This window comes from Prunus persica, chromosome G3 (assembly GCF_000346465.2).
Source record: "Prunus persica cultivar Lovell chromosome G3, Prunus_persica_NCBIv2, whole genome shotgun sequence".
Lineage (NCBI taxonomy): Eukaryota > Viridiplantae > Streptophyta > Magnoliopsida > Rosales > Rosaceae > Prunus > Prunus persica.
In genome coordinates, this window is record NC_034011.1 from 6,879,412 (window position 1) to 6,891,789 (window position 12,378).

General features: G+C 46.8%; 1 protein-coding gene across 1 annotated transcript; it reads left to right on the forward strand.

The window, feature by feature from the left end:
• On the forward strand, positions 8,331-10,994 carry LOC18783081 (arogenate dehydrogenase 2, chloroplastic). The gene has a single exon (XM_007215421.2). The coding sequence runs from the start codon at positions 9,465-9,467 to the stop codon at positions 10,671-10,673; it is 1,209 nt and encodes a 402-aa protein (XP_007215483.1). The 5' UTR covers positions 8,331-9,464; the 3' UTR covers positions 10,674-10,994.

The following is a 12,378-nucleotide window of genomic DNA, read 5'->3' on the forward strand; positions in this document are numbered from 1 at the left end:
CTGGCATATCACCAGACTCATATCCCATAGGCTTAGCGTCAATCCTGCCGTCAGACCAGTCCGACAGAAGCGCCGCGCTTATGATCCCGAGCGCTATGAGGCCATGAGGGCGGAGGTGGAACGATTGAGTAGCATCGGATTCATCAGGGAGGTTGACTATCCTACATGGTTGGCTAATGTCGTGATGGTCCGCAAGCTAAGAAAGGGCTGGCGCATGTGTGTCGATTACACCAACCTTAATCGGGCTTGCCCAAAGGACAGCTTCCCGCTACCCCGCATTGACCAGCTAGTCGACGCCACAGCCGGCCACGCCCTCCTTAGCTTCATGGATGCATATTCAGGTTACAACCAGATCTTCATGCACCCCGAAGATCAGGCCTACACCTCTTTCATTACGGACCGAGGCCTCTACTGCTATAAGGTGATGCCCTTTGGCCTCAAAAACGCCGGGGCTACTTATCAGCGTCTGGTGAATCAGCTCTTTGCCCCACTGATTGGCAATACCATGGAGGTCTATGTCGATGACATGCTAGTCAAGAGTCGCACAGCTGACCAACACATCCCTAACCTCTCTGCCATGTTCACCATCCTGAAGCAGTACAAAATGAGGCTTAACCCCACCAAATGTGCATTCGGGGTGGCTTCCGGCAAATTCCTGGGCTTCATGATCAGCCAGAGAGGTATTGAGGCCAATCCAGAAAAGATCCAGGCCATCTTAGACATGACGGTACCTAAGACGGTCAAAAATATCCAAAGCCTTACAGGGCGTGTCGCAGCCCTGACCAGATTTATCTCCAAAGCCACTGACCGCTGCGCCCCATTCTTCAAGGCCCTTAAAGGCACCAAAAGAAACATCACCTGGACTGCTGAATGCGACACGGCTTTCAGCGAGCTCAAAGAGTATATGGGCCGGGCCCCTTTATTATCAACCCCTGAGCACGGAGACATCCTCGTGATTTATCTCTCCATCTCAGCGTCGGCTGTTCGCTCTGTGCTCATCCGATCAAAAGATAACGCGGAACACCCAGTGCATTATGTTAGTAAAGCATTGCAAGATGCCGAAGTTCGGTACGCGGACATCGAAAAATTGGCGTTCGCCCTGGTCGTCTCAGCAAGACGCCTCCGACCATATTTCCAAGCTCACACCATCCATGTCTTAGCCAACCAACCACTCCGACAGGTGTTGCAGAACCCAGAAACTTCTGGGAGGCTGGTCAAATGGGCCATTGAACTGGGCGAGTTTGATCTTCATTACAAACCCCGCCCGGCTATGAGGGGACAGGCCGTTGCTGACTTCTTATCCGAATTCACGGAGCCTCAAGCTTCGGCAGCTATCCAGCCCACAACCGAACTTCGCCCGGACCAAACCCCCACCGAAGGCAATCTCGACCTAACCCAGCCCCTGTGGACCTTATTCGTAGACGGCTCTTCTAATGCCCAGGGCTGTGGGGCCGGCCTCGTTCTCATCTCCCCAGACAAGGTTGCCCTCGAGTACGCCCTTCGCTTCAAATTCCAAGCCTCCAACAATGAGGCCGAATATGAAGCACTCTTAGCTGGTCTTCGATTAGCCAAAGAGATGGACGCCAGGCAAATTCAGATATTCAGCGATTCACAACTCGTGGTCCACCAGGTCAACTAGGACTTCACGGCTAAGGATGCCTCTATGACGGCCTACCTCCAGCACGCTCGGCACTTGCTGGCAACCTTCCATGCCCACTCTATCAAGCAAGTGCCGCGCTCCGAGAATAGCCATGCCGATGCACTAGCCAGGTTGGCATCAGCCCTGGAGCAAGGAATGGGTCGACACATCCACATCGAGTTTTTGGCCCAGCCCAGCACACAAGCCCCACTCATCTGCACTATTGATCACAGCCCTACATGGATGGACCCCATCCTCCAGTTCTTACAGAACCAAACACTACCGGCTAATCCGGCAGAAGCACGACGCGTTCGCCATCGCTCTGCCCATTACCTGATCATCAACGGCTCCTTATACAAGCGGGGTTTCAGCCTTCCTTACCTCCGATGCCTGACTCCAGAGGAGGGTCACTATGTCCTCCGAGAAATCCATGAAGGCATATGCGGTAACCACTCGGGCGCACGCTCGCTGGCCTATAAGGCAATCCGCCAAGGATACTTCTGGCCATCGCTCCACACTGACGCCCAGGAATTCACCCTGAAATGCGACAAGTGTCAGCGATTTGCCAACATTCCACAACTCCCGGCTGAACCGTTGACTGCCATCGTCAGCCCTTGGCCATTTGCCCAATGGGGACTGGATCTCATTGGACCTATACCAGAGGGCAAGGGCCAAGTCAAGTATGCAGTTGTGGCCGTAGACTACTTCACCAAGTGGGCTGAGGCCGAGGCCTTGGCCACCATCACTGCGGCTCGCATCGAATCCTTTGTGTGGCAAAACATTGTATGCCGCTTCGGCATCCCCAACTCCATCGTCACCGACAATGGCCGGCAATTTGACAACGCCAAATTCAAACAATTTTGTTCCAGCCTCAAGATTCGTCTGTATTTCACCTCCCCAGCCCATCCTCAGTCCAATGGCCAGGTCGAAGCCGTGAACAAAATTATCAAGAAGACCCTCAAGACAAAACTTGACAAAGCCAAGGGCTGCTGGCCAGAACTACTTCCAGAAGTACTCTGGTCCTACCGCACCACCTTCCGCACATCCACGGGTGAAACGCCGTTCTCCCTATCATTTAGAACCGAGGTCGTGGCTCCGGTAGAGATTGGCTAGCCCACATACCGAACCTCCACTTACGATGCCACGGCCAATGACGAGCAGTTGGCCCTCAACCTCGACTTCATTGATGAGCTCCGGGACCAATCGAGCATGCGTAATGTCGCGTACAAACAACGGATCGCCAAATATTAGTACTCCCGAGTCAAGCCCCGTGCTTTCAAAATGGGGGACTGGGTCATGCGCAAAGTTTCCTTGGCTACCAAAAATCCCAGCGAAGGTACCCTCGGCCCTACATGGGAAGGTCCTTATGAGATTATCAAAATCTGCCGCCCCGGCACTTATCAGCTTCGTGATTCCACAGGCAAGACGCTGCCTCACCTGTGGAATGCTGACCACCTCAAGTATTATTACAAGTAAACATATCTAGACCCTAGGACAATACTTTGGTCTTGATTATTTACTGTAAGGTAGAAGTAAGGTATCTAGACCCTAGACCACTTGTACCTTCTGCCTTTCGGCATCTATTTCAATGAAATGCCTGACTCCGGCTCATTCTCATGCAGTCACATTGTTATCATTTTTACTAACACAATTGATATCAAACCAAGTCTCATATCATAAATAAAAACACCCTTGCTCCAGGCAAGGACAAGTGTTCATACATAAACAACATAAAGCGTGTTCCAACACAATCACTAAAAGTACAAAATCACTATAACACATAACGAAGGCAATGCCTTCAAGACTCGGTCGACGGGGCATCCTCAGTGGCCGGCTCAGCCTCTGGTGTCGGGGCGCTAGCATCAGCAGGAGGGGTCTGTGCAGGGGGCTCGCCACTGGTGTCAAAGTTAATCTCCACCGAGGGGTTGAACCTAACCAACCTATCTTCCCAGCGAAGCTGCTCATCAACCAGTCGATCCATGATATAGCTCTTCAACTCCTCTGAGGATCGAAAGGACTCAATCGCCTCGACTCGGGCAGCAGCCACCTCCTCGGCCTTCGATCTCTTCAGCTCCTCCACCTCCTTGGCCAGGGCCGCCTTTTGAACCAGCAAGGCGTTCTTCTCTCGGATGGCCTCCTGCGCCTCCGCCATTTTGCTCTTGGCTAGCTCATCCCGCCTCTTCAGCCTCTGGATCTCCTTGTCAGCCTTGGCCATGCTGACGTACATCTCGCCAAAGGCCTGCAAAACAAAAACCATGTTAGTCAATCCACACAAAAATAACCCAACACAAATACATTCAAAAAGGGCCTAAACACTTACATAGGCAGAGGTGAGGATCGTCTTTTGGGCCCGGTCAATGAAGGAAGAAGCTGGAGTCCTCGCCAGAGCCTCAGAGTCGCTCTTCACGCCTTCCAGGAAGACGTTCACTAAAGGCACCTCCTGCCGGTGCATAGCCAGGTTGACCTCCTTCTTCTGCTGGCGTAACCTGCCGAAGTCTACCTTCTCTACCCCTTCAGCGAACACGTCCTCCATACCGAAGGGTAGCTTCGGCGGTGCCTGCAGATCAAAGGGCGGAAGTCTCGGCCCTGACCCCATCACATGCTGATGAGCCTCCTCCAAGGCTTTCCTTTTCCCCAGCACGTCCGCAACCCGACCCTCATCATCATCCCTGGGTCGTTTTCCAGCATTCTTCTCAGCTTTCTTGGCCCGAGACTCCCTCAGCCGCTTCTGCATCTCGGCCTCATCAATGTCTACGGCCACCTTCGTGCTCCCCCTTATGATGCCAGCCACTGTCAAAACAAACAAAGCAATTCTATTACTCAAACTCACAAAGGCTCAGCACACAACAAAAAGATAACCCAGGTACTTACTTCCTTGCAGCAGTCCGGACTCAAACAAATTCTTCTGCGTGACTAGGTTCCCGCACTCACGCTCAGTCTCTGATAGCTGCGCCTTCACCCACTCAACCTCGTCTTCTTGCTCCTTGGAGATAGGGCCCCACTTCACTGAACCTGCACCGAGAGTTAGAAACTACTTAGCCATTTACACTGGCACAAACAAAATACAGAACCAAAAATAGGAGCCAAGACAACACAATCAGGCATTGGACAATCTTAAGGGATGGGGCCAAGGACCTATAGACTGGAAGTGGGTAGGAATGTGCTGGACAACGCTCTTCCCTGGAGGACTCTCCCAGTCCCCATAGGCCATGCACCACCTGTTCCTCCAGGACTTTTGCGTTGTGGGCTTATGTCCAATAAAATAGCCTCTCTCCTTCGCCTTTCGGCAATTCGCCTGTACCCAGCCAAAATTCCCCTGCTGCTTCGAAATGGAGTACAGGTACATGAATTGCTCAAACGTTGGCTCCCCTAACCCAGCCAACCACCAGGCAATATACACCCCATGAAGCAGAATCCAAAAGTTGGGATTATACTGCCCCGGTGCATACCCCAACTTGGCCAACATCATCTGAACCCACGGATGAAATGGTAGTTTGAAGCCGTGCCGATACATATCTGTAAAAATCATCACGGAGCCATCCGAGGGATATCTGACTACATCGGCCTCAGTGAGTAATCTCAAGCCCACATAGGCTGGCACACAAAAATCTGTTCGTAGCTGGGCCAATTTCGCTTCTGTAAGTGTATTCCGCCTCGGCAACGGGACACCAACCCGGATGTCTAATCCCTCTGACACCGAAGCCACGGCTATACCCACAGACCCTGATGGTGATGCCTGGTTGCTCGAACCCACTTCTTGCGTTTGAGGCAAGGCTAGAACCCGATTTGCTATAGCCTCTAACTCTATATAATTTCTCTGCATCTCCCTATATGCAGCCGACCCAGAGTCTCCCGATGGCTCAACCCTCTCACCCCCAGGCCCTATCATCCTACTTTCTATAGTGCCTTCTACCAGACCCTCTGTCTCTGAACTCTCCTCTTCAGAACATATATACTGGCTGGGCTCTTCACTCTCAGTATCATCCCCACCAAAGGCAAGGGGGTCAAGACTTTCCCTATCAGAACTTTCAGACATCTACAAATATGGAAAAACAAGAAAAAGGAACTAAATGCACATGCAGAGAGGATCGAACCACAACAACAAAAATTTGCCAAATCTTCATGCCAGGCAAGAATTCTACATGTTCATACATATGTTCAACATGTTCATCATATTCATGCTCATGTTCAATGTGTTCTTCCTAACCTTCAACATGTTCATGCAAAACAAGACATTTCAATTCAAAAGTTCTAGCGAAATAAGGTCTAACCTTGTTCGTAGCACCACGAATGGATCGCCGGAAATCACCTCAGCCACAAACTAATCGCCGGAAATCACCTCTCCTCTTCTTCAATTTCTCACAAATTTTCTCAACTCAACTCAAGTGGTGCCTTCACCACCCCAAGTTCCTTTTTATAGCCACCTAAGGGTACCACGCCTCGATTCACGAGCAAACCCTAGCACCCTTTCATCTTCCCTCCTAAAACCCTTGTACCTACACACCATTTGAAATTTAATTTTCAAAATACACAAACAACCAAAAACAAAAATTTTAGGGAAATTTAGGGGCCTTGTCGAACGGCAAGGCCCGTGCAAACACAAAATGGAGTCCCAAAATTTCAAGTTTGCTAGCCTACTCCATAAGCCCAAACCTACTACAAGGCTAGGCCTAATATTATTACAAGGCTAGGCCCAAATTTGATCAAGACACCCAAGCCAATTCCACCACATAATATAAATGGGCTTGCCGAACGGCAAGGCCCGGGAAACAACAAATGGGGGACTCACCTTTTCGGTCAAAATACTCTCCACACCCAACTATTTTCGGCCTAGCTATTTTTTCAGCCAAGTTATTTTTGGCCGCGCTCGTGCCAATGGCCTAGCTCCAATTTCGCCCGGGCCTATCACCTTTGATCAACATAACGGTCAAAATAAAAACCTGCTCAAGGCACCCTTGCCGAACGGAAAGGGCTATGCAAGCATCAAATAAGAGCGAGAATAGATTAAACCGAAGCACACAAACCTGCCGCAGCCGTGCTCACAACTGCCAGCTCGTACAACCTACTCGTCCTGCTCCAATAATTGCCGAAGCCATGCCCACCACAACTGCCAACCAAAGCCAATACCTGCCGAACGGCAGGGGCTAGACACTTGGATGAGTTGGTCGCAAGTTTCCTCCTTCCACCCTTGCCGAACGGCACGGGTCTTCAAAAGCAAATTGCGTGCCGCTGCCTTGCCGAAGCCAGGACCTTCCGAATCACCCACGGCCTGCCGAGCCTTATGGACGCTCCAGCTACAGCTCCTAATCCCCTGCTGCAGATTTCTCGCCAATCACCCGAATCTGCCTACCGAATCTGCACAGCACCACAGCCCCCTCGAACAGCACCCCCGCAGCACCTGCCGATCGGCAGGAGACTCATGCAGCGCCGCCAGCTCCTCTTGACAAAACCAGCTGCCGAAGCACAACCAAATCCCAACACGGTGCCCCCAAGGACCTGCCGAACGGCAAGTTCAAAAGCTCCCAAGTTGTTTCCTCCTCTTAATTCCAATATCCACCAAAGCTGCCGAATGAAGACTTGCCGAACGGCAAGAGGCAACATCTAATTTTTATAACCCTCTCAAAACCCTAGCCTTCTTACATGCCGAAGCCTATCTCAAGCCCTTCATACTTGCCGAAGGCCCAATCCAAGAAAGCCTCCAACCTCTCTCAAAATGGCTCGGCCATTCAAAAAAAAAAAACAAAGGGAGCTAGACCCTTGCCGAACGGCAAGGGCCATGGACAGATTGTGGAAGAATTCGTTTCTCTCCAAAATTTTCAAAGGACCCGGCTCCTTCAAAGGCCTGGCTCCCCTAGGGACCCAGCTCCCATCCTATCTGCAACATGCCCAAGTACCCAGGTACCCAGCTACCATGTGTTGACGCAACTCCTAGCTTGCCAACTTGGGGGACTAGGGAGTGCCCTGCGGCTCCCAATGAAGCTGGAATGCTCGGTTACAATTACAAAAACTCACAAGTTCCCAACCCAGAAGTTACTTCTCGACCGCGAACTTGGGGGACTACTGTTTACACCATAATGAACCGAGCAGACCCAGCATCAAAGCGACTAGCACCAAGGCAGCCACGCCTTCTCCCCTGCCGAAGGAAGACACACTTCCGAGGTGCCAGACACCTGCCGAAGCTCCCAGCTGCCAAACCTAATCTCCAGGACACGTGTCACCACCACAACGACTTGCACAAAGTCCCACATTGGAACTTTGTGCAAAGTTCCCACTTTCACTTCCCTATAAATAGGGAACAGTACCCAGGTAAAAAGGACAACTATTCTCCCACTTTTACTGTTACTCTGCCAGAATTACTACTTGTAACTGACTTAGGCATCGGAGAGCCTTCGGCCGGCACCACACCGGTGTCCGAAGCTTAACGATTGCTTCTCCCACTTTGTCTTCTGCAGGTTTCCCATCAACCTATATTTCACCAAGGGCCTCAGCTCTCTTCCCTGCTGAAGACCCCGCATACCTAATCACTAAGTTGGACTCAATATTGGCCGGGCCATTTTGAGCATCAACAAGAGGTATAACCTATTTTTATTTGTTGTGAGATTAAACCCCCAATGGTTTTGTTTGTGGGTTTTGTATCCAAAATGGATCCATCATCTAGAGAACTCAGTGGATGAGTTTTATACCCAAAATTGATATATCATTAAGAGTATTCGATTGAGGGTTACACACCTATGATGCGTTTTGTATCCAAGATTTTTTTGAGTGTAAAACCCAAAGTCTTGATTGAGGGTGAAACACCCTGGCTTTATTTCTAGAGTGCAATACCCAAAATTGTTTTTAGGGTGAAATACCCAAACTTTGTTTTGGGTACAAAACCCAATGCTTTAATTTCAGGGTTTATTATGCAATGATGGATTGAACATCTAAGAAATTTTGATTCAAGAGATGCCGCCCCAAAATTTGATTTGTGGGTTTTATACCCAATCATGGGAGACTTCAAGAGAGGAGCCTTGTTGCAGATGCAACATGTATCTGACCCCTGCTATCTTTGCAGGGAGTAGAGGCGTTGAGCCTCATTTTTCCTCTATAGCCTCACGACTGTCCTTCTCTACCTTAGTGGGTTTTCCCTTTTTTTTTTCCTCCCTCTCCTCCCAGTTGTCTCCTCTCTTTTATAGAGTGATTGCAAGAAAGAGTTTTGGGATGGAACAATCCTTGTTCAAATTGGATTCCTCCTCCTACTTGATCAAATTATCTTTTTCCTTTATTTATCTCTTCCTTTTCTCTACGATAAGATCGGGAACAATTTGATATACATGTTGTTTCAAATTTGTTTTGAAAACAAGTGTAGTGTGGGGATCATACCCACCCAACGTTGTGGCGCCTATCCAAACCCACAATTTTTTTTTTTTGGGTGTGAATTTTTTTGGTTCAACAATGGGTATTCACGAATTTACACGACATGATACGTTAGTTCAACACCATATCAACACGACACAATAACTCGGACCTGAATACTAAAAATTTTGTGCGAATTCATGTCATGTTAACGGATCGTGTACAATATTGCCAGATCTACCCAATATAATATCGTTTGTATTAAAAAAATATATATATATTTCCTACATTTTGTTCCTGCCAATTTCAGTTCTATAAATAGAAATTCGTTTCTCTAGTTTAACAGTCAGTTTCAGCCGGGTTCATCAAGTTCCAATATTTTTATTTCCATTTCATTCCAGCCTCTGTGTTCTCTCCCTCTCCTCCTCCTCCCTCTCCGTCTCTCTTTCTCTAAAAAGAAAAACGAAACACAAACACAACAACAACAAAAATGCTCTCATTCTCTTCCACACAAACCAAACCTTCTCCTCTCACTCCAAATCTCTACCCATCCTCTCACTCAATCTCTCACTCTCTTATGACACCTTCTTCCACTCGCAAACCCCAAAAAAACCAGACCCATCTTAATCTCCAACGCCTCAGAGTTCGAGCCATCGACGCAGCTCAGCCTTTTGACTACGAGACCCGAATCAAAACCCATTACCAAAAATCCAACACTCTCAAAATCGCCATTATTGGGTTCGGCAATTTCGGCCAGTTCTTGGCCAAAACTTTCGTCCAACAAGGCCACACAGTCCTCGCCCAATCTCGCTCTGACTACTCCAAAGTTGCAGAAAACGTCGGCGTTTCATTCTTCACAGACCCACATGACCTCTGTGAGCAACACCCAGAAGTTGTTCTTCTCTGCACTTCAATTTTGTCCACTGAAAAGGTAATCAAGTCGTTCCCTTTTCAGAGGCTGAGAAGAAATACCCTGTTTGTTGATGTTCTTTCAGTCAAAGAATTTCCAAGAGATTTGTTGTTGAAGTATTTGCCTGATGAGTTTGATATTCTTTGCACACACCCAATGTTTGGACCACAGAGTGGTAAAAACTCATGGGTTAATCTTCCTTTTGTGTATGACAAGGTTAGAATTGGAAATAATGGGTTTAGGTTCAATAGGTGTGAGAAATTTTTAGACATTTTTGGTAGGGAAGGTTGCAGGATGGTTGAAATGTCATGTGCAGAACATGACAAGCATGCAGCAGGGTCACAATTTGTGACCCATACAATGGGGAGGGTGTTGGAGAAGTTTAAATTGGAGTCTTCACCAATTAATACAAAAGGGTATGAGACTTTGTTGAATTTGGTGGAGAATACATCTGGGGACAGCTTTGATTTGTATTATGGGTTGTTTATGTATAACAAGAATGCAATGGAGCAGTTGGAGAGGTTGGATATGGCATTTGAGGCTCTTAAGAAAGAGTTGTTTGGGCATTTGCATGAGGTTTGTAGGAAGCAATTGTTTGGGACTGCAGAAGCAGTTGAAATTCCAAGAGAAGAAGAGCCTGCCAAGTCACATAAATTGCTTCCAGTTGGTGCTCAAAATGGAAGCAATGTTGTTACTCAAAATCGAAGCGGTGAGGCTCCTCAGAGCGGTGCTCATGAAGGTTACGAAGATAGTGCTCCTCTTGATTCTGCTTCTGTGTCTCTAAGATAATATGCTCTGTATGTAAACATGTTCTGTTTCTAGAGTAGGAGAAGTTGTGCTTACGCATCTATGTATGCTCAAGTAATTAGAATTCCAGCTGTGCTGAAGAAAATCTTTATTCTTTTGTTGTTGCTATTTTTCTTCTGTTTGTATGAAGAAAGTAATGAAGATCTCAAATTTTGAGAGAATGTAGTTGTTCAGCATTGCAACATGATTTTCAGGCAGATATTTGCTTTGGCAGCCCCCTAAAATTGGTTGATGTATGGCTTTTGTGAATCATTTCTCTATTTGATTATTAATGTCAAGTTGTCAACCATTGGCTGAATCTGATATCCTCATGCCCACCACCTCTCAGCCTTGCACATTATGGCACATGTTTTTTTTTATTGATTTAAAGTACTTCAGACTTCTTTTTCTTCATATTATTTATTGTTATTAGCATAAATGATGGAAACATGCCTGCTGTGGTTGAAGTTTGACATTCAAAGTTGATCTCCTTTTGTTTAATGCCTATAAGGTTGTATTTTTCTGAAGAAGAATTGGGGGTTACTAATATCTTGAAGCATTTGATTGTATCATGTCCATGTATTGGCAAACGTTTTTTGTTTTGTTCTAAGGTAATCTGATGGAACAAATAAATGGAGATTTTGTGGCTTTGGATATAAATTACAGTAAACTATTGTAATTAAAACCCGAAGTCTAGTTCGTATATATGCACCGTACAGTTTCTAAACAATGACAAGAAGCATGATCTTCTCATGCGTAAAGAAACTGCAACAAATTTCTCTGCAGAACAAGTGAGATTACATGCGACATATCAGTTTGGTCCGGGCTGTTATTACAAACCATGAAAAACCAAGAATGAGATGGTAGAATTCTAAAATTTTGTCACATGAAGTGCTCTTATTCCTCGCTGGTAGTATTCCCCAGTGTGATCTGCATAATCCTGCACAGTTTTGAATACTTTGGTCTTTCCTTGCTGACCAAGCCTTCTTTAGGTTCACTATCCTTTTGGGGTTCAGATGTATAGAACGTGGCCACAAAAACTCTCTCCCTCTCTGAGTTCGTCGAAAATTTCGTTTGTCATTATCAGCTTGGATCATAGACAACAGATTATGAAATTACTGCATAAGAAATATCATTTATCTGTACATGCCTAAATCTAAATATGAGAAAGGAGGCTTTCATAAGTATTTAGTTTTTTCAATAATTGGAACAAATTTTCAAGTTGATATGAATAGCTGTATCAGAAAATTAAGATAGCCCTGATTCAACAAGCAGTTTTCATCTCAGTTCAAAGATTTTTCCAAAGATTTAGATACGAGCTCCGTAAATGTCTTCGTACCTCCAAAACATCCCTGCACAGTTGCAAATTGGTAGCTTAATAGCCATTAAAATATCTCATCAATGGAAATGTAAAAACCTGCCTCAGGGAAATAAGGGTTGAAAGTTACACAGAGGAGCTGAGTACTCTTGCTTTAGGCATAATATAGTTGCATTAATCAGCTAATTACAGTCATAAAAATGCCAAAAAGATTCTTGTTGGGGACAATAATTTCAGATTTATTGACAATCTTCTTCTGTCATTTCAACAATATTAAAGGAAAAGGTGCAAGCACCTGAAGCAAGCTCGGCTTCCAGGCCAAAATTTGGGGTGTCTTCTACCTTCTGGATATGCATCAAGAAACAAGTGATCAGACCAATCAAGGGGTTG

Excerpts from the sequence above, each read along its gene's own strand:
- LOC18783081 (XM_007215421.2), top strand. The coding sequence starts at position 9,465 with ATGCTCTCATTCTCTTCCACACAAACCAAACCTTCTCCTCTCACTCCA.